This window comes from Leptosomus discolor, chromosome 3 (assembly GCF_034619465.1).
Source record: "Leptosomus discolor isolate bLepDis1 chromosome 3, bLepDis1.hap2, whole genome shotgun sequence".
In the NCBI taxonomy this organism is placed as follows: Eukaryota; Metazoa; Chordata; class Aves; order Leptosomiformes; family Leptosomidae; genus Leptosomus; species Leptosomus discolor.
Window position 1 is genome coordinate 85,326,799 of NC_141393.1, and position 27,788 is coordinate 85,354,586.

General features: G+C 47.5%; 1 protein-coding gene across 1 annotated transcript; it reads right to left on the reverse strand.

The window, feature by feature from the left end:
• Positions 1-2,543: 2,543 nt before the first annotated feature.
• On the reverse strand, positions 2,544-27,067 carry GIPC2 (GIPC PDZ domain containing family member 2). Its single transcript, XM_086463072.1, has 6 exons — positions 26,831-27,067; positions 18,766-18,951; positions 15,058-15,238; positions 11,685-11,794; positions 10,885-10,966; positions 2,544-2,698 (listed from the first exon to the last, which is right to left on the reverse strand). Exons 1-6 carry the CDS (start codon positions 27,065-27,067, stop codon positions 2,544-2,546), a joined length of 951 nt encoding a protein of 316 aa, XP_086319198.1.
• Positions 27,068-27,788: the final 721 nt, after the last annotated feature.

A 27,788-nucleotide genomic window follows, 5' to 3' on the forward strand; every position in this document is an offset into this window, starting at 1 on the left:
ACAGCACCCTTCTTTTGGCTGGGTAAGAAGGAATTCTGAGCCCTGATTTCATAACCAGTGGCATGTGGGTTACTAACATTAGTGTAGAGAAACACTTCCGCAGGATTCGACATCGGAGTTTTACATAAAACAACTTAAAACCGGCAGGGAATTCTTGGCATTTCATCTTTCCTTCCCACCTAAAGGAAGTCCGAGGAGCAAACGCTCCGGCCCACAACCCCTCGCTGCCAGGAGTGCCCCCGCTGAAGCAGCCCCGCGCCAGACGGAGCGCGCTGACGGCAGCGTGGGCCCAGACCCGCAACCACTGAACGCAGAGAAACACTCCCCACCCAGCGCTCTCTGCCCTGAAATCACACCCCTTTCTCAAAACAACACACCCTCCTGGCCCCAGTTGAGCAACGGGATGTATAAAATTTAACCACCTCCTTACAAAGTTTCTTTAATTTTATTTTCAAGTTCTACTAAAATTCTAGTCTTCTTGTAAAATTATATGGTTTTACTTCTCCTAAGTTGAGAATAACCTAAATTTCTGTATCTATATGTATTTCTACATACACAAATTGATAACAAACACACCTGATTTATTTTTTTCTTTTAAGATACATACCGATTTCATCCCACACTGGTGATACAAGGCACTGGTACAATTAACAGACATTTTGACACCTCTGAACTTCTTAAATACAACAAAATATATGACCTACACAGGACTCTGTACTACTCTTCATAAAAAGGAATGTCTACGCTGTGTGAAAACTCGTCCTTAAATCAGAGATACAAGAGCAAAATATTCGCAACAGCATTTATAAAGCTGGAGATGATCCCCACCCAAAGACCACTGACCAGTCTTTACAGGACTCCATGCAGTATTTTGTAACTAGAAAAATATGCACTTACTGTGCCATGTGCCAAAGACTGAGGTGGAGTTCAGGAGCCTTCCTGAGTCACGGTGCCAAGAGAACGAGGACCTGTTCTCCCAGCGGCACTTCACACCGTCACGGGTTTAGACAAAAACAAACATTGACACAAAACGTGTAAAATCACTGGCATCGTCTTTATTTAAAGGGGATCTCTGCACAACAGTGAAAGACATTGTCCTCAGAAGAAAAGCAACTTGGTGATTTAGAAAAAACCGTTGTAACACCTACGACATACATAAAAATATAAAAGTACCGAAAGCTATGAAACCTTCCCAGCTCAGGCCCCACGTTCTTGCTCAATTTCTTTTTCAAGGACACTGTTATTTGGCCATAGTAAGCATTTGAAAACAGCTTTTTCTAAACAACTGAGCGAGTATCTGTCTTGATTAAAACCAAGCACAGTAAAAATTGATAAAGAATCTAGTTATGAGGAAAAACAAAACTTATTGCATTGCTCTTCATTAAATACAGAGCAGAGGAGCATGAATGCAGGCATAGCAGATGGGTTAAAAGAGACAGTTCATTTTTAAGAATCTGAGATCTATTAGTAAAACATTATCAGCTAAAATAAATGTTTATGTACAATATAATTGGAAATTCTAACATCTAGAATCTGTTTAGTGTATTTTTCGGGGTTGAGGCATGTGTCTTGTGATTGTTTGTAACTTCACAGTAACGCCTCCCAGGCCTGAACACCTCCAGTGTCTCTCCTGTGTTGCTGCGGTGGAAAAAGCCAGACAAGGGGGGACCTCCATAGGATCTCAGCAAACGGTCCAGCATACACCAAGATCAGTCAGCGTCAGTCCCGCGCTAGAGTCTCCAGTGCCAGACCACAGATACTCTCCAAAGACATGGTCAGCGATCAGAATTAACGTTTGTTTCTTCCGGTGCAGCTCCCGTTGCAACAGCACAGCAGCTGAATAAAGCAGCAGCTTCCTGGTTTAGGCATTTCTACGACACTGACTCACCTGAGGAACAGCCAGGCAGCGTGTTTGATGCCTCCAATGAAAGCAACCCCGTTCCATTCAAAGATCTTAGTTCTCACGTTTCAGAGGAATATTTTTTTTCCTGAGCTCAGGTTCTTCAGAAACAGGGAAGCCTCTTCCTAGCTCTGGCTACCGAAAAGACTATGTCCAGGCCAAAGGCTTTAGGTTTCCCACAGCTCTCCGCGTACGTGGGTACCTCAGGGCAAGGGACGACCAGGGAACTGCAGCGTGTAGCGATGCGGGTTTTCAACAAGTTTAAAAACCTTTCTAAAGAAGAGAGAAAACAATCCAAACTCTTTGTTGCACATGTCTAACAATCTTCAGAATATTGATATCAAAGCATATGTACAATAAAAAAATACCTAATTTCCATAAAACGTCTGTATAAATACATCTCCTTGATGCACTCCTCCCAGTGATTTCTACATGTAAATTAAGTATTTTAAACACGCAGTTGTCAGAACTTTGGGGTTATCTTCATATCTATTAGAAACCTTCCTTTGCAAAAGAAAGTCTCGGATAAGAATATTTATACAGAGCACCCTGAATTCATATCAATGAAAGTATTAAAATTCCAATGCACGTATCTGAAAATCATTTTGTATCTCCAGATAGGGATGGATAAACCGCACAGTTCTCATTCCAGTCGTCCTTGCTTAGCATCACCGATTGCTCCCCACACATCAAAGACAAATTCATCCGGAAATGCAAAGTCTCCGAGAGTTTCATCCAGTGCCACTGCAAATTCATCCGGGTTCTTCTTGTCCCTTCCAGCTTCCACCATGGTTGCAGCTAAAAAGCAGCAAAACAAAGCAAGGTAACTACCCTGAGAGTGACAGCCAGCATACACGGCCAAGACAGTTTTGAATGTCTACCTTCCAAACCAGGTAAGGTCAGCTCAAGGAGATGCAAAGCTTACCTACCGGACCTAGGATTCACCAGGGATCACGCACTGAAGTGCCCCCACCTCAGCTACACTCTGCTCTGATAAACAGGCGAGCTTCCTCGGAGCGCTCCTTACAGAGCCTTCTGTTTGTTTGGCAGAGGTTTAACTTTTAACTCAACAAACTTTCATTTTACTCTTACTAAACCACGTTCTGTATTCATTACTGAAGGCACGTGAAGCGTGGGTCTTAAACCCAGCTCTTCTGCGACAGCCAGACCCCCGCCAGTTCACCGCCAACTTCAGGGAGTTCGAGACGAGCTTGCCGATCTAAGCCAGCAGATCAAAAGGCAAACCTGAATGTTTTTCTCTAAACAACAAAGACAAGACCTCAGCAAGTCGGAGTCTGAAGTGGCCAAGTTCTTCACAGAGCGCCAAGAGGCACCGGCTTTGGACAGCGGAAGCAACCCGCAGCCTGCGCAACAGGCGCACGCAACCGAGCTAGTACGGGTTTGCTGGCGGCAACCCACACATCTCCTACGGGGCTGCGTGTCGAGCACGGCTGCCCTTAGAAAGGAGCACTGACAAACGGGCCTAGAGGAGAGACCTGGATACCCTGCCTCAGGGAATGAGAATCCAAACGCTAGGCTCAACTAACACGTTGTGTAAAATACAGAGAAACCCAAAACCTGGTCTGTCAGGTTCTGGGCACGGTACGTTCGCAACTGCCCGAAAGAAGTCGTGCTCTCAAGAAACTACCGTGTGACCTCAAACGTATTTGCTTATTTTTTCAGCTTAATTGTATTTAATTTTAGTTAACTTAACGTTAATTTTTTAACCCCAAAAACACCTCCAGGTAGTAAAGAGACTGAGGCATTTATCATGAGTCACATCATTATTTTGCTTGGACTTGCATTTCTTTCCATACCATCCAAACTGAAGAGCAACTACTCTCAGCGCAGGAGTCTGCTTCAGTTGTGGTTACCTCCAGCTCGGAAAAGCAGATCCTTAATTCAAGGCTGGGAAAGTCTGTGCTTACAGCACTAGGAGCGAGAAAGATCAAAGCCGTTTCTGGGAGTCTCAGCCAGGCGGTCCGAACTGTGCCGAAGCAGGGAAGGGCCTTGCTGCTGCGCACCGTGACCCAGAGCCACCGCACTAAGAACACCTCGGTACCCAGGGAAGTTAAAGCAAAGAGGTCGGGTACAACAGAGGTAGGCTGTGATATCTCATACACCCACGCTGCTGGCGTTTTGTCTTACTTAACATCCAAGTATCGGAATTTATCTAGTTTTAGACTTTAGTTTGGAAGTGGCTACGCTGGGGCTGCTGCTGAGGACTCAGTCCTTGGCTGCTGTGCCCATCCCTCACCCTCTCCACCGTGCACCTTCTCAGATTCCAGGACAAATTACAAGTCTACCCCAAGCAACGCTGGATGCTGGCAACGCCAGGGTATCAGAGCGAATGAAAACTGGGAGGGCTCAAACGTCTTTTGGTCATGGCACCGGCACCTCCCTGAAGGATGGAAAGTGCCAGCACGGGAGCTTCTCCTGGTTAAGCCAGGCCAGCAGAACTACCGCGGTCTGAGGGACGCAGAACACTCTGTCAAGCAGACTCGGCACAAACAGCACTGTGAACGCAGTTTATTTTCTGAGCTGTAGCTCTGCCCCACGGCCCCTGCGCACAGTCACACGAAATGACGGGACTGCACACAACAGACAAAACCCTCAAAGCTTCCTTTCATGATCACTTTACACACCTGCCTTCAACTGCAAGATGTCCTCCGCCTGCTTTATACATCAAGTAACCGCCATTTCCTCATGAGCATCCCAAATTCCAGTGTCACACCAAAGGACCTGACGGCTCCCAGCCTTTTCTCAGAGGGACATCCGAGCGGACACCACGTATTACAGTGCCCGAGAAAGGGCAGGAAGTTCTGAAGCCACGGAAGACCATCTTCACTAGGACAGGCCGCTGCCTACTGCACGCGCTGCGTTGTATCGGCATGGCAAAACCTCTCTGACAGAAAAAGAAAAGAAACTCCTCCTGCCCCCAAGTTTTATTAAATGTATTTAATATTATTTCGTTGACCTGAAACTCAGTTCAAGTTTATTGACAGTTATGAACTTCTGGCAAGCGCCGTTTGCTGTTACGCAAACTTGTAATGAGCCGTGAGTGAACTTGAGCCATATTCCACATTGCAACAGTAATTCTGAAAACCAAAACGTCAAGTTTCTTAACTACGCTCAGAAGTGAGGCTCCAACCAGAACCGCAGCTTGCCAAACTACACAAAGGAAGATTTACATCAATCTTGACAAACAAACTGCTGTGATGGAGACAGTCCAAGTGTAGCCCAGCTTCCCGGGCACCAGCAGAGCTTCTCAAGGACTCTGAAGACCTCTTTCCCTGCCAGAAGAAACCCTATCCCTGTGGCGTTGATTCTTTCTACGCCCCCTGTGAAGTTCCTGGGACACTGACTCAGAGGAGTCTGGATGGGAAACGGGCATTGAACGGGGGACTCCTGTTCCTGCCAAGTGGAAAACCAGTATCTGTCCCATCCACCCCACCCTACGCCCCCTGGCACCAGAAGGTACTTCCAGAGGAGCAACCCTGGAGGCAATGAGGTGAAGGGTGTAATTTAAACTTCAGATTTCCGGATATGAACCAGGATCAGGATATGAAGTTATCCTACACAGACACTGGGAGAGGGTAGGAGGGAGAAGAGCTGTGCAAGGTGTGTGAGCCAACGTGTTTGTGTGAGCAAACGTGTCTAGGTACGGTTACTCAAGGTATCCAAAAAGTTTCCATCAACAGAGTGAGGATCTAGAGGAGTGTTCCAGCAGAAAGAGCAAGAGCAAGGAATTTATCCAGTTTTAAGATAAATTGGTCAAGATGTATGAAAGAGCCACATGACACAGACAGCAGCGACAAAACAACACAGCATTGTATTACAGCCCTAGCTGAAACCTCAGAATTACACAGAAATTAACTCTGTCATTAACACAAAATGTTACTTCAAACACAATTTTCTTTAAAGACTGAGCTTCCAAACTACAAAATAGAACCTTAAAAATAGTTTATGACAGGTTTACCGAACTTGAAAACAAAATGCACCGGACTTAGATAACCAGGACAACTTTCAACCCAGTCCAGCAGAGGCCAGAACGTCACCAACGTGCAAAAGCAGCAGCCTCAAGGGAAGGTGTTTTCATCTGACGGAGCAACTGTGACCAGCACTGCAGGGCACGTTTAAGGTGCTATGTCCATTAAAGCACATTTCCCTTCCCAGACCCACCCGATGTGAGGAAATACGCCCCTGTGGAAGGACTGCAGGATGGTGCCCGCTGGGGCGCGGGCTCCCCGCAGCTTGGTGCTGACCTCCAGCGCCAGCAGCGCCGCGGTGCTGTGCGGCACGCCCCAACGCCAGACGCCAGCCACCCTTCCCGGCCCGCCGACGTGCACCGACGTGCGCCGCCGAGCCCCGCGTCGCTGGGTGCAGAGGCCCAGCGGCACAGAGCTGGGCACCTCCCGGCGGCGGCGGGACGGCAGCCCCGGCACGGCCGCGCGGAACCGGCACGCTCGCCCCGCGGCTGGGCAACGCGGGGGTCCCAGGGCAAACCGCAAACCCCCGAGGGCCAAGGCGCTGAGCAGACGCCTGCCAACCCGAAGGAAATTTCAGCGGTTCCGAGGGCGACAGCTCCGTGCCAAGCTGCCTCCGCTCCCCTCCCTTTCCCCCACCGCCTCTGGAAACAGCTGCACAATACTCGATCACAGGAATTTTATTCCAACAGAAATTTCTCCACACTCCAGATAGCCCCAATTTTTTTCAGATTTTTTTTTTTTTTTTTTCCCTTCCAATGTCACTTCAGGCAATGCTCATGCCTGAGAAATTTCTACATAGAATGGGAAAAGTTCAGCAAACTTAAACGTGATGAAAGGAATTAGAATCTTCTCAGCTTTAACTGAGAAGCTCAGCATCAGGCTTCCCAGAACATGAACACAGGAGCATCTGGGCTTTTTAAACCTTTAAAATAACTTCAAAGATCTTTCACAAAATCCTTATTTTCACTTCTGACAGACACATGCAGCTCAAGCCACGAAAGCTACGTTCTGCCTGCCATTGTTGTTATCCACCTCCGGTAGCAGTCCTGCTGCCTACATCCTATCCTGCGACTTCCAAAAAAACTTTTTTGTGACTCTCAACAGAAACATCAGTATTTATTTAGCTGTAATGCTATCAGAAGCTTTGCCCTCATCAAAAGGTAACAAGCATCACCATTATTGTGGCCTGACACTTTAGCAGTTTCCAGTGTTTAACATTACGTAGTTGTAGTTTCATGTCCAGCAGTGGCAGATCTGGCACTCAAGGAACCATTAGAAGTACCCTTTCTTCTTGTTTCTTTCTATTAGATACTAATTCTTCTTGAAGTGGAGAAGCATTCTTGTTTAACCAGACTTGCTACCTTTCCCCTTTTCACAAAACTCCCATTATTCTCTGGGAGTAAATGAAGAGTCACACGCAATACACCCCAGAGCGTATACGATAAAACCCTTTGGGGAAGGAAGTCTGGTGACAGAAGGAGCAGAAACCAGGAGACTCACAGAAAAAAATCACGTTAGTCAAAGCATTTCCAGATACAAACACCTATCCAATACTGCTGGGCCAGATTAGTGAGCCAAGAAAAGAAGCTTGGGTGACAAAAAGTTTAAGCCTGTTAGGATGTTTTGACTAGCTGGGAGATTTCAAAAAGAAAGTCAAGAGTGGAGAAGTCTGGAAACAGAGATTGAGAATATGAAAAGATACGTAACGTCTGACAATATTATAGGGAACAATAAAAAGGGAATAATCATCCAAAAGCACAAAAATAGAACAAAATATCAGTGGACGAAGAGCTAGCCAAAAGGAGCCGACAGAAAACAGCTGGACAGGAAGCCCTTTTTGCCATCACTTTTCCATCATTCCGTTCTGGGGTTGGATCCCACAGCTCCAGGCTTCCTCCCACCCAGAATCTTTGGGATCAAATACAGTCCACAACAATTCAAGCCTCACTGATTCAAAAAACCAAACGCCTCCCGCATTTTCTACAAACACTGCTCCAGAATTCCCTCCTGTTAATCAACTGTTCCCGTTCCTTCACCTGAAAGCACCGACAGGGTTTAAAATACCCTGAATCCTCTCCTAGTGGCACATTTAGGTTTCAAAAAAGGCTGAAGAAAAGCCTTGGCCCCGTTTCTAATGTGCCCATAAAAACGGCTGAGGAATATATTTCCAGAGCCAAGTGTCCCTTCTGCAGATTAAGCCCAGTTTTCAATAAAATACAGCACAGAGGTTAAAAGGCAGAAGTGCATTCAAAAGGCAGGTCTGTAAATCTCAGCGGCACTGAGATCTGAAAATAAGAAACCGTGCCCCCCCGAAGAAGGGAGTGTACGCATTGCTATTAAATGATTTCCAAGCATTTTGCTCCAACTTAGGGATTTGTGTGTAGATTCACTCAGTCATTCTTGAAACTGTCAAGTTACCCAACGACACAAGAATTAAGGGTTTATCGCATCTGTAATTCTGTCTGTAATTTTACTCTTTTTTTTTTCCTTTCTTTCTTTCTTTCTAACTTCTGGTTTAAAACTGGGACAGTGGTTTAGAATTCAATCACACCATGGGAGTGTCATTTTAATGGAGATGAAAGAGCAACATTAACTGACATCCAAAGCTTCTGACAAACAGAACTGCATGGGAGCGAGCAATGATTGAGATCTTAATCACCTGTCAGCTGTCGCATTGTGATGACTTGCATTTTCAACTAATCTGGCTTGAGTAATGACTGAAATTTCTAGCCGAGTGGTGATTGGCACTCTCTGAATGAATCTTTTCCTCATATTTCATTTTCATGGGTGACTGATCACATCCAGTACATGAAAAACTGACACGAGTTAATTGAACAGGTTTGTGACAGGTGATTAGCTCTCCTCTCCTGAAGAGTCCGAGGGCTGCTTAATTGTTTAAAAATTATAAAACTTTTTTTTTTATCATCACCATTGGCTCTCTGCTCTAAGATCTGAACTTTAGTAAATGGCTTCAGGGCTGCAAACTAAAGCCACGTGAATGCTGTAGTCTCTGATTCCCGACAGTTCCTCCTTGTTTCCCCGCCTTCCGGGGAGGAAGAGAAGGAAGAGGCGAAGGGGAACACAACCACCCAGTTGGGAAAGACCTCTTCCTTCTTTGAGTATTCTCTTAAGGTATTCATTGAAACTTTCCAAACTACATATTGAAAGATGAAAGACAGTAGATCTTTTGGGGAAAAAAAAAAATAATGAAGGAATTCATGGGAAAACGCTGCCAGGTGCTTGGCAACTCCTCGGTGCTGTGCAAGAGCCATCCTGTTGTGGTACTGAGAGCCAACACCACAGGGAACACCAGTTCCCATGGGAACTTGCTTCCCTGTCCTGGAGTGGAGCAGAGCACACCTCAACATCCCAATAAAACCACACTCTAGCCTGGGATCTCAGGGTTCTGGGCTATGGCCACCAAAACCAGAACACCCACAGCCGCTTATTCCTGTGGGGCCAGGAGGCAGGGGACCTTGGGGGTGACCTGCAAGGACAGCAGCCTCCAGCAGCCCGGCCTGAGTGGGGACTGCAACAGCTGCAGGACAAAAACGGCTCCCAGAGGGACTCTGGCACGAGACTCCGAGCTTTGAAGCCCGAGACGGAGATGGACCAAGCAGCAGAGGCTGCAGGAGAGCGCCAGGACATGGGACCCTCCCTAACCTAAACCGAGGGTCAGCACCACGCAGGGCTCCCAGGAGCGTATTACATGGCAGGGGCATCACACACCAGAGCTGCTGGGAACAGGATTTTTGAGAATTCTTCGTTTTCTGGGAATTGGAAAGTTTACATATGGCTTACAAAACAGAATTCACAAGTTTGGGGCAGCTTTGCTCTCTTTTCCGTGCCAGGGAGCCCACCTCTGCCTTAGGTCAGGGACAAATAATACCTTACCCACAATTTTTCCTGTGAGAAAACTAGTAGAAGCTGCCAATCCAATGCCTGCCGGCAGGAGCAGCCAACAAAGGACTTTTGGCTATTCAGACAACCTCCTATTGTTCTCATTCCTCTGTGCGAACTGCTGCCTGTCCAACCCTCCTGCTTCGCCCTTCGCTTCATGTCAGACCTATTTTCTCTTCTGCTTTGCCTTCTCCACTTCTCTCTCATAAAAGCTTTCTTTTCAAGACCGCTCCCTATTCAGTTTATCCTTTCCCAATTCTTAGCTCATTTTTTTAGTATTACCATAACAATAAACACGTTCCTCTTTGTCTCAGTATCGGCCGTTCCACAAGATCATGAGGACCACACCAGCCACAGGGGGGCTACAGCAGCACTTCGTACCCACCTAGACTGCAGCTTCTTCCCACACCAGCAGAACTTCCTATTTAGTTGTTGTCAGATTGACAGAGAGAAGCAACAGCTGCAAGGACAAGTTTGGTGCCGTTTCAAGGAACTTATGACACTGAACAGTTTCTTGCACTGCAAACTGATGATTGTGATAGCTGGTAACTATCCTGGAAGATTTCCCATGTTCTTCTCAACACAGGCTTTAGAGAACGTGGTAAATCTGTGCAATTAGTCTGTCAGTTCCCTTGCTACATAGCTGCCCTTTCAGTGATGAAGATCTCAGACTCAGACTTCAGTGAGCAACTTTGATGTGTCTAAGCCAAGGGGCAAAAGAGCGAAAAAGCAAACAGACACGCATATCCTTACCAACCCTTGAATGTGGCACACACGAGCTCCACTAGAAAATAGATGCCAGAAGGAATACAGAGATGACAGTTAATGGCAAACAACTAAATGACTCACACAATAGTGTACAGATAATGTGCAAGAAGACTAGAAGATTTATTAATTACATCATAAGGTTTGTAGTGAGAGATTCATTCTTTTATCAGACACACACACTTGCAGAGATAACAGGCGTTTTTTGAGACTGCATGCTGGACAAATGTTGCTTCACTTACATCCAGAGACTAAAACACTCAGTAAATTTTAGACTACAGAAAATGAGAGATTATTTAATCTTGTAGCAATGTATCTGTCAAAACTCACCTAATTCAAGATCTCTGATCCCCATGTACGTTTCAAGAAGCTCATCCACTTTTTTAATTGCTTTTTCTTCAACTTCAGTCGGCTTTGTTGAAATAAAGGGAGAAAAAGAAAAAAAAGTATGATTATATCCACGCGGATTTCAAAATAGCCGGCAATTTGCCACTGATTATCCTTGCTCCCATCCTAGCCACCCAGACTAACAAAACCTACACGTTATTCCACTCCCTTTCCCTCTTCTCACAAACCTGAGCCTTCCTCCCGACATCAAGCCACACAGCTCTCACATTCACACTAAACAGGGGCCTTGCATCTCCTGACACCACAGGTCTTCATCCTCATCAGCTTTAGAGGAACCCAGAATAAACAACATTGCTTCCTCCAAACCCTAATCCCGGTTTCACGCATATTCACGTCAGCGTACGTTATCGGCCTGTTCTCACCCCGGCCCAGTGCACTTCGCAGTGTCAGAAATAGAACCAACCCTTCACCTGTCCCCCCGCTCCTTTTCCCCCCCTTCCCTCTTTTCAGCGCTCCTTGGTCTAACCTACCTTCAACTCATCCATGTGATCCATGACATCTAAACCCAGGCTCTCTGTTTCCAGATCCCCCAGCCCCATCCTCTCCCTGCCAGCCTGCCACTGTATATAAGCATTCCTCCCGGCAGAAGGCAGTCATCCCCTTAAGTCCCCAAGTTTTCTAACATCCAGACTTTTCCTCCCTACGTGACCTTATCAGCCTCAAGGAGGAACAAATCAGGTGCTGGATGACTAAAGTACTGAAGGGCCCCAAGACAACCATACCATTTCCTCCACAGTAGCAGGGCCTTTGGTTCTCAGCCGAAGTGTTTCTCTCCCTCTAGAAATTTTAGCCTCTGGCAGACTTCCACCTTTGGACCTCGGTTCCAGCTTTTCTAGAGACAAAACAACCAACACCAACAAAAAGTAAAGAACACCAAACAAAACTAAGTACATGGTATGTCAGAATACGGTGTATCTGCTTTAGCTGTTACATTCCTTCCTATTACACACCTGTACCTTTTACTCTAATCAAGATCTAGACGTACATAACTTAATTATAAATTAACTGTAGTCCAAGTATAGCTTTGCTGACAATTTCTTGCCTTCAAACTCTGGTACTTGCTTCACTGGGCTGAAGCTGGGACTTCCATTGACCGGTATATCTATGCAGGACTATTGCACCCAACTTCATATAGGCACTTTGTATAATTTCCCTATTCTATAGGAAAGTAGAAGTATTTATTACTTAATATCAGACAACGGCTGAAGCCATCAGCCAAACGCTGACTTATCCCGGTCTCCACAGGCAGACCATGTGGCAGGTTCAGCACCGCAGCGTCTCCACCTTTCACCGACGCAGCGGTGCAGGCACTGCTGCCGAACAGGGCACGCCGAGCTCTGGTCCAGCCAGCAACTGGACCACCAGCAGCCACAGGGGAGAACAGTCCATAGGCAGGTCTGCACGAGTTTTTCTGCTGGTTTCACCGAGGTCACGCTTCCACACCTGATAAATCCCTACCAAGAACATCTGGGCTCACCCACAGTTTTCGTTACCTGAATTCAGCTTTCCTTGTTTAATCTCGGGTACGGGCACCCCAGTCAGTAAATGGAGTACGGAGTTATTTAAGACTTGGCTTTCTTCTTCTAGGATGTAATTTTACATTCGACAGTGGCAAGGCTTTAAGTTACTTACTGACATGGGAGTTACATAGTTAATCTGGAAAGTGCTAGAAGAGAGGAGATAATTCTGCAGAACTTTTTATAACTGTGCTGTTTTCTCTACCAGATTATTCCTCCTCTTAACAGCAGGCCTTTCTAATAAGATCTCCTTGAAGGCAAGAATTTAACACGCTGCACTAATTTTGCCCAGGTAAATTGCAACTCATCATTCTTGCATAAGCAGCCAAAAATCCAGATTATTCTGCTGAACAAGTCTTGAAAAGTACATTTTAATTGTTTGATTTAAGAAACAGATATGGCACAGTCTCTCACCTTTATATACTCAGGATCAACACTTTCTCTTAATCCTGTTACTGCTTCAAGGACAGTTTAAGACTTCCTTAAGATGGTCACCATTTCTGCTAGGCTTGACTCAAAAACTCATTCCTGACACAACACACATCTCTTTCTAGTTCTGTCACCATTAGCACCTTAAAGCTCATGGTCTGACATTACCTTTATTTGCAATACTTCAGACCAAAGCTCTCCGGCCAGCGCAGAAACTATTTGTCATAGTCACGTAACTTGAATCAAGCGTTTGTGTTCTGCTGCCTTTACTTTGTTTCTACCAATTTTCTGCCAGTTCACTGAGTGCCAGTTTGTGACGGGGAAGGACCAGTCTTACTCAGACAAGTCTTTAATTCCGTGCTGCAAGCCTTGCCTAGAGTAGCTGAGGCCGCCTGTGTGCACATGGCAGAAGGATATCCACCCAGTAAATCGTATTATTTCACATTCTGCTGAGGGGAAGAAAAACAGAAGTCAGTCACCTCAAACAGAGGCTTGTCTCTGTTTTTCTGTACCCTCACAAACTTGTGTTGAAACCAACAGGAATTCAACATCGACTTGTCCAGCAGGATCTGGATCTTGTTTGTCATCTCCTCTGGGGCTGTTCTCAGCATGCAGCAGCTTAAACATTTATCTTGAACAAACCTGTGCCTAAAGCCTAACTGCACAAGGCTAGAGGTGGGATATTCTAACTTACTGGGCACTGCAACTTGCACAGTAATTTCTGTAGGGTAAAAAATGAACGTGCATCTTCCAAACATCAGTCCAAAAAGCCGATTGCCTCGTAATTCAATGTCAGATAAAAGGTACTGCCATGGAATGAGCAAGTTTCCTTCTCCACGTCACAGGCAGGCTAAAAGGTATCTTAAACACCTGACTAAAGTAATCGCTATTAAATAATGGCTGAAGCCATCAATCAAATGCTGATTTACCCTGGTCTTTCCAAACAGACTATAGCACGCATTTAGCGTTGAAAACAGACAGACCCGTGTTAGAAAGGTACACCTGTACCATGGACTGCGATACACACACACGTGCGATAGTACTTCAGCACAACATAGAACATACACGCTCACTGAACAGGAGTATCAGCTCACGCCCAAACGCACCAGAGGTTAACTCATAGCCCTCATTCTTCACAGAAGAACCAACAGCAAAAAGAAATCTTCACATTTCTCTCATTTTCCATTTCTGCTGCTATCCTGACACCAAGTGCCAGGACTGGTGTATGACAGCAGCTGTAAACGACTAAAAAAGATTTGAAAAATAAACATCCCAAATTGCTGCTGTGGTGAAGACGGTGATTTTGGACTTGCTGTCAGCGCAGGTGGGCACAGGGACTCATATACACTTAAAACTTAGCAGCATTTTTAAGTTTTTATCACAGAAGAATGCTACATAGATGGGGGGATATGAAAAAAATTGAGAGAATAAAAATGAAAACTCAGGCTCTATTTGGACTCCCTGAGCTGAACCTACTGTTTTGTTTGTTCGTTTACAACACTGATAAGAGCAATACACACCAGGGCGGGCAGGAGGCAGGCGCTCCTCCTACATAAGCATCACCTTCTCACGCAGGCCGGCAGAGAGGGAGCTCCGCCGTGCTGCTTCCCCCCAGTTCCCTGCACACCTGGGGCAGGACCAGGGACCCACACCCGAGCAGGGAGAGGGAGAGCAGGCAGGCGTGCCACGAAGGAGCTGCCCCGGGAGCCCCAGGCAGCGTTTCTGCAGCACCCTGCGCACCAGAGCGCGCGCTCCCCAGAGAAGGGCACAGCAACAGCGAAAGGTGACGCACAGACCGGCAGGCCTCAGGTACCCGCCGAGGAAAAGCGGAGGTTCGAGGACCAGCGCACCAGGGAAGCGACCCGTGCTCTGGAACTGCTCCTGTGAAACCATTCCCGCACTTAGCGCGCAGCGGCAAAGGGACGGAGCAACCGAGAGTCAGGCTGCGGCAGCCCGCGCCAGGACGGCTGCTGGGGAAAGCAAGATGGGAGAAAACCCATTCATAAGTCTCCCACTTCCAAGGAAAAGAACCAACGTACTTCCCTGTAGCAGTTACGTTACGCTGGGGGGACACGGGGCTGCAACCTGAACGCAACTAACTTACAGTGCAACGCAACGCCGGGATTTCGTGATGCAGCGAGTCACTCACCAAAAGCTTTCACAGGCTCTATCAGCTCCAGCTTGAACATCCGACCTCTCTCCAGGTCTTTTAGCATTTTGGCAACTTCATAATGCCGGCAACGTGACACATTTTTTCCATTTATAGTCTCTATGTGATCACCCAAACAGACAATTTTGGTTTGGTCCATAAGGCTTCCTTCTTTGATTCGCTATTGTTTAAAAATAAAATAAAATAAAATTAGAAACATTTCTTTCCAAGGTAAAGAGGTGACACCACAGAGTTTCAAGGACATCAGCTGACAACATCAGTAACCATTGAGTTTATTATACCAGCAGTGTGTTTTGTCTGTAAGATTTTCATAAAACATATTTTGGAAAGCATCATTTTTCAAACAAAGCAATTTAATAAGCATTGAATATGAAATCAACAGGGAAAAAAAGAATGCAATCATACTCCAGAAGTTAAGGTTGCTGAATAAGCTAATATTTTCATGCTTTAAAACGGAATCCAAACATGTCAGTAATGTAAATGTTTAATTGAGTTTTGAGATTTTATTTTGATTTAACAGCTTGGCAAGCACAGGAACAGAACTTCTCTCAAGCATGGTCCAGAACCATAAAAAAAAAAGTGTGATATTCTAAAAAATGACATAGTACAAAGGGCTAGTGTTAATAAGACCCATCTATAGTGATAAAACTACTACCATTTTCCTCATCAAGCTATACAGCCACATATTAAACTATTTCCTCTGAAATAACAATAAAGAAATTCTTCTAAACACCATCTCATGGAATACCAATACAAATGGTCTAAAGGTCATAAAACACAACAGAAGTTAGTATTGATATCTTTTGTGAACTGGAATTTAAAAAGCGAGGAAAAAAAACCCTTTACAAGATCTCTATGATGTGTCAAGTCAATTAAAGGACACTTAAACCTCCAGTGACTCTGCTCATTGTCGCTCTATGCTGCCATGTTCATTTCTCATGCGCCCAAGTCACGTGAGCCATTGTCCTACGGCCGTGTAGCAGAAAAGCTACGGCATAGTAGAATATCTTCTGTTTTGAAGAGAGAGGAAATTCATTCTCATACCTTCCTGAATAACATACTTTTCAATAAAGGCTGAGGCTGTTCAGAGTGAGGTAACAGTGAGGCAAGGGAGACAAACATACGGCCACCTACTGCTGTAACACCCAGCCCAGCTGCACAGCCGTCTCAAACCTGCTTCTGCTTCGTGCGCGCATGTCTGAGCCCACACGTGTGCCTCCATCTGAGCGAGTCGGTGGGAAGTGTGATAGTGCTCAGTGTCCCAGCATATACTGCAACTACTTTTAGCTTCGGGCTGAGTTTAACTCTTTCCTGCACTTTTTTCTTTAACCCAGATTAAAACCCAAAAGAAGCCTCCTGGTGAAGGAAGAGGGGGCTATCGTCCGGGTCCCAAATCCACTTCTGTTACCAGGTGCCAGCATTCAAAAGCATGCCCACCAGACTACAATTCATGCTCAGCCTACATGTTGAATTCATCTGCATTTAGCTTTTCTTCTTCACTTGGATCCTAACACCAAAACTGATCAGGTAATTTTCACTGGCTATGTTACTTCTGTCCTATCAAACACCTTTTTTCATACAACTTAGCTTTTATCAACACTCCAGTTAACTGACCAGAGGCAGTCAAGCTCCACGGCCACAGTCATTAAGATGCAATTGAAATGCCTGTACTTCCAAGCGAGGATCTGTATTTCCTATGCAATGCCCAAAATTGATGGCACCCCCCCACGTTATACTGCCTCCTTATACACCAGTCAGTCATGCTTCAAGTGCTACTGTTATTCTTTGAATGGCTAATTTGATTCCATAACTCATCCTCCCATCTGGCCACATACCCAGAAAACACATTTGTGAAAGTAGAACGACACCAAGTTTTGTTCTCAGTGAGGCAAAACGGCGTTCGATTTCATAAGAAAAGAACCTTCAGCTCAGAGTGTCAGGTTGAGAAACTGAACTTGCATATCAAACCCAGAAACTGCCCTGTCATTCAAAACAGCAAAATTACTGCAGTCCATAACAGCTTTCAACAACCCACAGATAGGTGAATTTAATACTGTTAATTAAAAATGGATCACAGTAACAGTTTTTCAAGGAAAGTAAACATATAAACGAGAAGAATTCTATCAAACTTTAAAGTACAGCGGTCTCTGCTTAGTCATTTACCCAGACAACCACGCGTGGAAAAGCTGCAGCTTTCACTTTTGCATATGTATTTGCCACGCTGTTTTAAAAAAGCCATTAGCTAAATATGCAACAGCCACAAAGCAAGCTCCTAGAAACGCCCCTAGACTGACGCGTTTCCCACGAAGAAATCTGCACCATTTTCATTACACCGCTCGTTATTAGACCAGCAGGACAATGATATATCTGTTCAGGCGAGTTTGACACAAGTTACTGGAAATTACAGCTTGTCTGGCTCATGTGGTGAGGGCTCTGCAGGCTGCTCCAATTACGCAGCCATCTACGTGAGGGCTGCTCGCTCGCTCGCCGCCGCGTTACCCCCCAGCACAGAGAGAACCGCCGCCCAGCGCCGCGCACGGAGCTCTAACCGCCGCACGAAGCCCTGCTTCCAGCGCCGCCTTTAACGTGCCACCGCAGCGGCGGCACAACCGAGTGTCACGGGCTGCCAGGAGGAGGCTGCCACCGGCAACTCAGCGTTCTGCGCCTAGAAACACAAAAGGAGGCTATAGTTTTGCCAAAATGCTTACTGAAACCTCCGCTGCATCTCGACCTTCTCGAGCGTGATCTCGGTCACATTCTTGCACAACAAAGACAAACAAACCTATTTCTACAGCACGTCTTGTTTTATATCCGTGGTCGCTGAGGAATGAATGGAGAATACAACCTCTCCACACAAGAAGCTCTGTTTACAGAGCAACGAGAGCAGCAACTGGGACACAAGTAATCAAAGCTAATTGCCAATGCCTCGCTAATAATGGGCAGTTAGAGTGGATTAGAGCAAAGCAATAAAGAAGGCAGAAAATGTGATTAAGGTTCCTAATACCTGCTCTAGCAAGAGGGGTAGCATCATTTCCTCAGTCTCTACTTGTCTCAAAACATACTACCTGGAGGTCATAAGGAAGACGAGGAGAAAAGCAATTATGATTAATATATTGTACGTGTTACTGCCCATAGCTGCTACTCCAGTTAATCGTGGTACATGGTGTTAACCAATATCCTTAGCACCTTTTAACTCACCCTACTCAAGGAACAACACTGGATGCTGAAAAAGCACCGTGCTTGCACCTATTCTTATACAGCACAAAGGCTTCTGCCCTCTGAACAGTCATAAAGACTGAAAGAACATGATCTCATTAGCACATGAGTGACAGAAGTTCTGTAAGCACCTAATCAATGACATCAGAAAGTCACTTAAAAAAAAAGGAGGGGGCAGATGCAAGCAGTATCTAACACCTACCGCCTCAGGGTAGGTCAGAAAACACAATGGTCACATTGTAAAGCTGATACACATTACAGAAGCAATGAACAAATGAACGAATTTGAATGACATGCAGTATAGAAATAGCTGAACTAATTTTGAATGATGTACCTAAAGAAAAGCAACTTTATTTTTTACTTACTGTACATATGATAATAAAAGATTTTATCATTCTAAAGGATCACTTAACCTGTTATAGTAACAGAAGCTTCTATAGAACAAAGTATTTCACTGGTAATTAAATTTACCTTTATAAAGGCACAGCCAGTCCCATTGTCTGTAATGGTAAGCCCAAGCACATCATCAGTTTTAACAATTTCCACTTCTTTTCGTTGTCCTTTTACGTGGGCAAATATGAAATCTTCAAGGCCGATTTGTGCACCTAAGAGCTTGTCCATATCAGCCTTGTGAGTGTTCAAAGTGCAAAACATGATCTGTGCAGGAGGAAAGCAAACATGTTAAGTTTAACGGTATATTAGGGGTGGCGAGCTTGACAGGAAGATAAAGGAGAGCCTAGTCCTGGCCTCTGACAGACCCAGAGCTGAAGTGACGACAGCTGTCCTTCTCCGGCTGCCCCAGGAGAGGTGACAGTCTCCATCCATGCACACGACTGGAAGCATCAACAGCTCAGGTTCTGCAGGCAAGAGCTGGCAGGGAGCAAAGGGAAGAGACATCTCGGGGCCTGGCTCAGCACTCGGACACCAGGCACCCTGAGCCAGAGCAGAACAGCTTGCTCCAGAGGCTGGAGTGAGCAAACCGAAGAGCCACCACCATCCTTTGCTTCATCATTCACCCACCTCACATTCCACAGGATTCAAACATCACTAGGGACTGCTTTAAAACATAACTGCTTGAAAGCAGTTTCATGGGAAAAAAAGAGAGCTTCTCAAATCAAAAGGGTCATGAGGGAGCAGGAAATGTTTTGTGCTGCTCCATGTGTTCCCCCATTAGCTCAGAGGTCATTGTCTCCAACGGGTTTGCTTAGTTTCCTACCCTTCCTCCAGCGTAAGTGGGGGGCATCTCTGCTCCAGCTTCGTAAGAGCAAGGCTTAAGGAAAAGGGCAAGTTGGTTCTTTGTAAATCAGCCTTTCTGAGGGACTTCCCTTCGGCACTGGGCGTTAGGCACTCCTTTTTCTCCCTACATGGACGCTAGTGGGTTTTTAACAGGGAGGCTCGTTGTCCTGGCCACAGGCAGGGTGCGACTAACCCCGCCGTACGGCTCGGGGACAGCGACGGCGCTGCTGCCCACCACGGGGCCAGTCCGGGCAGGCTCTGGGCGCTCTGCTCGCGGAGCACAGGCTGCACGGACCAGCCCGGCCGTAAGAGAGACAAACGAACCGTGCTGCCGCTCGCGCCACGGTCACCGCGCCTCCCGACTCCTTCCCGCGCTGGGCCGGGGAGCGGCGAGGGCTGGGGGGCCCAGCCTCCTCCTGGGCACCACGGGAGAGCGCGGGGCAGCAGCCACAGCGGGGAAACTGTGCTCCAAGAGACACTTGGAGAATCCCTGAAGTCTACTTCACGGGGGCAAAGCGCACCCCTCAAGACCGCCTTTCGCATGCAGCTGGGAGCAGGGGAAGAGGGAGAGTCTTGCCACCCCGTCCGCCCCTCCAGCCGCAGCTGCAAACCACCAAAGGCCCTGCCGCCAGCAGCACGCACAGGGCTCGGGCAGGACAAGAGACGAAGGGAGGCCCTTTCCTACCCCCGCCTCTACCTGCCGGACGGCCCTTTCCTTCAGGGCCCCCACCGCCCACGCCAGCTCCAAACGAGGAGGTGGCGGCAGCAGCGCGCACACCGCGCAGCCCAGCGGGACGCCAGCCTGCCGTGCCCTTCGTCCTGCCACCGCCGCGCCAGTGGCAGTCCCTGGGGAGCCGCGGGCCAGGCCAGCTGCCCCAAAACCCAGGCACAGACCTGCGACCCCCCTGGTGCCTCGCTGGAAACGCAGGGTCTCCTCCTGCCCTCCCGGCTTCCTTCGCTACGCTTGGAGGGTTTTTTTACGTTTTTTTCCACACCAGAACACTTCAAACGCCTCTTCTTTCCTTCCGACACCACAGGAGGACAGCAGAAAAATGGAAATGAAAGTCACCAACCTATTCAATCCACCCCAGGTCAATGAGGGGTGAATACTTTTCCTAATGTATTTAAGCATTTAAGTTCCTGAAGCTTTCTAGAACACAGATTCAATAGCTATGGGTGTTGTGGTTTTAAAAACGGAAAGCTTAGCAGTAAGACGGTGCTTCTTGATGAGGGAGGTCTTGTTTAGTTGTTGTTTTTAAAAAAATCAAACCAAACAAAACACCAAAAAAAACCAACACCCCCCCAAAACCCAACCAGCCCTAATTCAAAGGCCAATCGCTTCTCTCATATAACCCATCAGACACCCACCGCAACCTAAGGCCTTACTTCAACAGTGAGAGTCGCACCAGCACACCCTGAGCAGACACCAGTTTTATTCTCTCGGGTAATGCAAGGCTTTCCAGTTAACCAATTCTCAAGCAGTAACACCGCCTAGAGAAACTCAGCTGGTTTTAAGCAGAAAATTAAATTTTATTTTATAAATAATCACCTCTAATCATTAGCATTTTTTAACCAAGAAGGTTCAATTCAAACAGACTACATAGCCACTTTCAGCTCTCCCTCAAGCTACACAACAACTTGGCTGGTTTACAACTGCACCTCAGTGCTTGTTCTTACAACGAACAAGCAGCGCTATGTCTTTACGTTTTAGGCATCAGCATCCTTCACCTGACCTTGTCAAACAGACAATCATCTAGTCACTACTGTCACACCTTTGAATAGATAAAATTGGCAACAGAGCAGAAATGTGATATTTAGAAACTCGATCCAGTTTCTCTTTTTAGACCTTCATCTGGATGGCATTCCTACTACAGCCTATAAGTCTGCAGAATTTTCTGTGAGTCAGTTCTGTGCTGACCACAAGGCTGAGAGAGCATCACCAGTCAAAAATAAAACTTAAATCACTCTTTATCCTCTTTAGTGAACAACTGCTTTTTCTCAGAACAGATATATGCAAAGAGTAATGTACTAAAGATGTACCTACCCGGGATAATATACAGTTACACCACCTATCAGTTACAGCACAGCTTTATTCGTACATGACTGAGACCTGTCAATTCAAAAATGACACTTTTTCATAGATTTTACTGAAGTTTAATATAGGTACCTGTATTACAGCATAAATACTTAAACAACACCTACTATAGTACACCTTCCATCTACTCATTACTTAACAGTAATCTTTTTATCCAGAAATGAAGGAAGAAAAAAATTCAACATGCAATTTTCATGAAGTCTTTTCTGTCTCTTCTTACCCTCAACCTTCACATGCATTTGCTCTTTAACTCGGCATAGCAGTGCTGTGACATTTCATGCCAACTTTAGCAAGATATTATAGACCATAACTGCCTCATCAGTCCCGAAGTATCCAGGACACCTCCTTCACTAAGGGAGCTCCCTTGTGCGGGGCACGCAGAGCAAGGAAAGCCCATTTGGTTGGCAGGGACTGGGGGCTTGTGCACCACCTCACGAAACAGATTTGTCGGGTCAGATGACTAACAGACCTCTCCCTCCCTCAGTATTTTCAATAGGAAGAGTCCACATTAGCCAATAAAACCAGGGGTACACGGTGTGTTACACAAAGAAACTGTCCTAGCTCAGAAAGAGGGGTTACGCTGTATGTCACATGAAGTATACATGCAGCACCATATTGCATATCCTATACATTAACTACATTCTCATCTTCCATATTAAGCCTATACCTTGAGAAGAACTCAAAAATGAGCTGACTGATAGATTACACACTCAGAAGCTATTAGAAGTGCTTTTAAAAATCAGCAGATCTCAGGTAACTTTACAGAGATCATAACCACCCTCTCTATTTCAGAGGTGGGGAAATGGGAATTCTACTTGGGTGTAAGATGTAACACCCGCTGACATATTTCCCTACCTACGTAGACATCATTATATCAAGAAATCACCAACACATTTTCTAAGAACCTCACACACTTTATCCTCCCTGAGGGAGCCTTGACTGGACCGTCTGCAGCAACAGGGGGAGCAAGGAGTCCTCCAAGTAAGTTCTTGTTGCTTTTGGTACTCTATCAGGTACGCAACACTGCCTTCCCCAACACATTCAAGTACTACAAAATAAGCATGCAGCGGTTTATTGTGCTTTTTTCAAGCACACGAGAATGACAGTGTAAGTTCTTCCATACAGCTTAAAAGTATTTGAAAAACCAGACCATTACCACAGCATCACAGGCCACACGGGTGTGAAATTTAAGCACTGCTTTGGGAACGGCAAGCAAACAATTGTTGCCACAGGGCTGGGAGGAGGTGGTTTGTAGGGAGTGTTGAGTTTGTTCACTTAAAGTCCTCAACCTGTAGGCGAGACTGTGAACAATGTCTTGGAACAGATAAGCACATACTCTAAAACTTCGAGCATTTTGGTGATGAGGGTTTCACAAGCTGACCCTTTTCTCCAACCTCCTAAAACACACTTCAGACTTCTTCTTGTTATAAGGTCACTTTTATTCAGAAATCTAAGTTTCAGCAGTGGCTTATTTTCAGTGTTTTTATGAAAAGTTTAAACTGAACAGGTTTAAATCAAATACTCCTGCGGAAGCTTAATGTGGCACAGCCTTACAGCATGCCTTACAGTTCAGCGTGAGGAGGCAAGGCTTGTGGAAGAACAGCCCAGGCACAAGCTCAGCAGTGGAACCCTTGTTATGGCCACAGACCGGGAGGGTCTCCCTTTTCCTGTATTCCCCTTACAAAGCAAAATTCCTTCCACCGTGAAAGCAACCCCAACCTCCAGGGGCTCTTGAGAGGCACACCCGCTGCGCACCCCCCTGACCTCACCAGTCCGGCCACACGGCACCTTTCAAAGCAAACAAAGTAATCAAAAGTGCAAATTATGCGTACACAAACTGAAAGTCCACACGGGTTCCGTGGTTTACCATTCCCTTCTCATCTAATCAGGAAATAGCCCTGCCATAGTTGGACTTTAACACCCACCTTCCCAGTGCCCGATTAGCTGCTCTGAATACTTTAAAGCCCTGCCATGTGCTCTCACAGGAGCACACCACCACCAAACCCTTCAACAGACGCACATTGTCCTTTGGTCAGTGCTCATTTATTTATCATACAGGCTGCAATTAGCCCTTTCACCCTTACAGGGAACATTAGCATTCCCTGCTTCATTTCCCAATAGTCACAGTGGAGCAGTAATCCTAAATGGCCGAGACCACACACAAATACTTATTCCAACTACTTTTTCTACTTCACCCTCTACAGAGAAAATGGGGGAGATATTTGTATTATTTATGCAAGTAGAAACACACAGGTCACTGTGGATGGGTTGTGTTGTCAGTTAAGAATTGTACTTATTTATTTTTTAGCTGTGTGCTTCCTTGTTGAAACCCTGTTCAAGAAATCAAGTTAAAAGCCAAGAACAATGCCATCTACCTCAAACAGCACTCATGTTAATGACACAGGCAATCCATGGCTAAAAGCCATCCTCAACCCTCTTCCCTGTGGAAAGAACATTCACGTTGGACCAGGAAAAGAAGAAATGCTGGCCATGGTAGAAGTCAGAGAGGTAGGCAGAAATGCAGGCTGAATGTCAGGTTCAAAACAGGTAACCAAGATGTAAATTCACCTAGGATGACGGATGAAGAATGAAATACCTAGACAAGAAAAGATGAGTACAGGAAAAGCCTCAGAAAGCTGCTGTTACGGTTCACCCCTTCATAGATGCCTAGCAAACACCCAGAGTGAAGGAGCATCCCCTTTGAAGGTATAGACCTGTCTTGTTCTGGCCCCGTCCTGCCCCACTCACGACCCAGGCCTGCACAGGCGTTTTTGTCAGAGCCTGCCCAACACACACTGTTCTGTACCAGCTTCCCTCTGCCCCCGTTGGCAGGCAGCACAGATCCTGGACAGGACTCCCCAGCAGGAGCTCAACTCAGCTGGTCCTGCGAGAGGCGACACGGCGAGGACGCGCGGTGCCGTAACCGCACAGAGCCGGGAGGAGAAGCGGCAAATTTCAGCCCGTCCTGAGCCGGAACTGCCCCGAGGACCCGTCCCCTTGCCTGCGCTGCAGCCGCCTCGCGTGTCACATCCAGGGCGTTCACTCCTGCCCCAGGGATCCAAACGCTCCCTGCACAGCGCTCCTCCCCTCGCCCCCCCACGCTATTTTCCACCCGGGTCCCCACAGGGCAGAGATCTCGGTGACAGGACCTGTTTCCGAAGGCAGGCGGGGGTCACCCCGCCCACAGGCTCCCGCACAGCTAGGTCACGGAAACCTTCCTAGGCAGGTAACACCTGCAAACGGCATTGGAGCACCCCAGCGGCTTCCAGTTGGACGAGGTGCAGCTCCTGGCGCTATTCCTTACACAGACCGCCTGTCCAAAGGCACCTTCCACTAACAGACCACACCATTTTAAATGCCTAGTCTTTCCTTACTTCCAGCAAGCTCAGCAGCTGCCAATAAACCCATGTTTCATGGCACCCCCTTGCTATTCACTGGTGTATCCCATTTTACCTTTCCATCCAAAATTTTTTTGCAAGACTCTCTGGTCCAGGTTCTTAGCTCTGCTGTGCCACTGTTACACCAGGACGTACTTGGATCCCTATTGGATCACTTTGGATCACTACTCTCATTTTGTATAACTTAGTTTCTTAAAGCCAACTGAATTTCTTGATAAAATATTTTAAGATCAATGCCTCCAGCATAATTCTCCAGCCATTTTTACCAATAAACTACACTTAAAAAAAAAAAAAAAAACAAAACAAAAACAAAACCACAAAAATCCCAACCAAGCAAAAAACCCACAAAAAGCCCCAAACAGGAATGGGACAGTAGAGAGACAAAGAGAAAACAAGAAACCGCTTTAGTTTAGCACAAGGCTGACAACAGATGCCCGTGAGACACGTGGTGCTTCCTCTAAACCCTTTGGGGGTGTCAGATCACACATCTAGCAGGAGAAATGGGAGTGCACCATTCAGACAAAACTGAATTTCCCATTCTTTCTCAAGCCAGTGGAGCCAAAAGATCGGTAACAAAAGCTCAATGGCAAAAGGCAGAAAATTAAAATAGAAGATAATCTGGCAATTCTGAGAACCTGAGAGTAAGAGGTGTAACTGGAACAGAGCAAAAGGGGAAGAGCAGCTCCGTACGGAAAGAAAACAGAGAAGCAGAAGGTCAGAAAGCAGCTCGGAAGGCCCGGGAGACGGGTGCGCCTGCTGGCAACGGTGCCAGGACTGCTTCATTACTCAGTGCAACCGTGTCTGGTTCAGCTGTATGCGCTGCTCCCGCTGCTCTTCTTTCCCAGCCTGCTGTTGGAAACGCTGCTAGGTCAGGCTGCAGCGAACTCTCTGAACAAAGTCCGCAGCAGCAGCTGTCTTTAGCGCTTCAAAGGAGCCAGCTACAAGCAGGAGAACAGTGGAAGCCACACGGCCCCGTGCAGGCACAGGGCGATGTTAGTGCTTGTCCCCGTTTGCCACTCAGAGGTTAAGGTTCACAGAACCACGTAGGAAGGGCTTGATGTGGCCACTACCTTTAAACTAGGAGAAAACAATGCATTCACAAACACACATGAATCATTGTCCAAATAAATGTTTAAAACTTGGCTCAGAAAAAAAGACCAAAAAGGCAGCAGGTTTAAAAAAAAAAAAAAAAAAAAATCCTGTTATAGATTTAAATAACCTCACTGGAACAGTGGGCCTTTTAAAAGTAAGTACCTGGCAGAGAAAAAAAACTTTCCAAACATCACGTTCAGGTGGAATTTTAAAATGTGGTCAGCTTTAAAGCTTTTATACCCCACCGCCTCCATTGTGGGTGTTTGCCCTCACGGATCCATTGATCTTTATTTCTTTTTAAACCAGAACCGCCACGGCCAGAAACTGCTGCACCGGCAACGACTGTCCCACTCGCTGCCACACCGACGGTGCGACCCCGAGCTCCATGGCGGTGTGAAGGAGCGGGATGCCGGCGGGTCGGCCGAGAGGCCACGGCCATCTCGGCTAAAAGGGCGGTTGTTTATCGGTGAAAAGGGCAAAGGCGGTCACGCTCGTGTCCTTTCCCCCCTCTGGTAACGCTCATTCAGAGACAGCAAAAGGAGTTTTTTTCCCCAAAAGCCATGGAGAACACCCAAGCCCACTAAAAGCTGCTCCCACACCCCACCCCCCACCCCCCCCCGCCGCCGCCCCGCCAGGCCCCGGCCCCGGGGCTCTCCCCCTCCCGCCGCGGCCCCTCCTCGCCCCGGCCCCGGCGCCCCCCGCGGGCGGGCCCTACCTCGTCGGGGTCGATGCCGAAGGCCTGCCCGATCCGGGCGTAGAGCTGGCGGGCGCTGCCGAAGCCCTCCACGCGGGCCGTGGGGCTGCCGTGCGCCAGCTGCGTGTGGAACTGCAGCCGCGACGCGCCCGGGGCCGCCGCCGGGGCCGGGGGGGCCGGGGTCGGCGCCTCGCTCTCCACCAGCTTGGAGGTCTCCTTGGCCTTGCCCTTCCTCCTGCCCCTCAGCCCCAGCGGCATCTTGCCCGCCGGAGACGGGCTCCCGCCACCGCCCGCCCGCGCCGGACTCTGCCCCGGCGCCGCCCCGGCCATGCCGCCCGCAGGTGAGGCGAGGCCGGCCCGGCCCGCCCCGCCGAGCCCCCGCCCAGCCGCCCCGTCCCCGCTTCCCCGGGCAGCCCGGGGGGTCCCGCGGCTCGGCCCTGCCCCTGGCCCCCGCCCCTCCGGCCTCAGCCCGGCGCGGTGGCGCAGCCAGGGCCCCGGCGGGGGAGCGGCTGTTCGTAGGGACCGATAACGGACCCGTCACCCTCGGGACGGGGGCAGACAGGGCCCGGGGCTTTCCTCCGGAGCGGGGCCAAGGGCGCTCTGCCCCAGCCACGCCGCGGCTGCCACGGCCCCTTCCCCACCCGAGGAGAGGCCTCTCCTCCACCTCGGCCCGGCCGTGCGGCAGGCCCAGCGTGCCCACCCGCGCACCTTCAAGGGCTTTCCCCAGACGCTGGACAAACCCCCGTCGTAATAAGCTTACCCGTCTTTCCCCTCACTGGTAGTTCGGAATTTCCACTAATAACAAAGCACTAAATACTGGTCAGAACCGGGACGCAGAAGAAGACATGATGTACACAAGGGCTTCGGTCAACTCTCACTTATTATTTACCACCTCGGTACACAGTGCACCTGTAAAGCCCCACGGATAAATAAAGCGATAGCCATAGGAAGCAGAGTTTAAGAGGCTTCCTGTTGAACT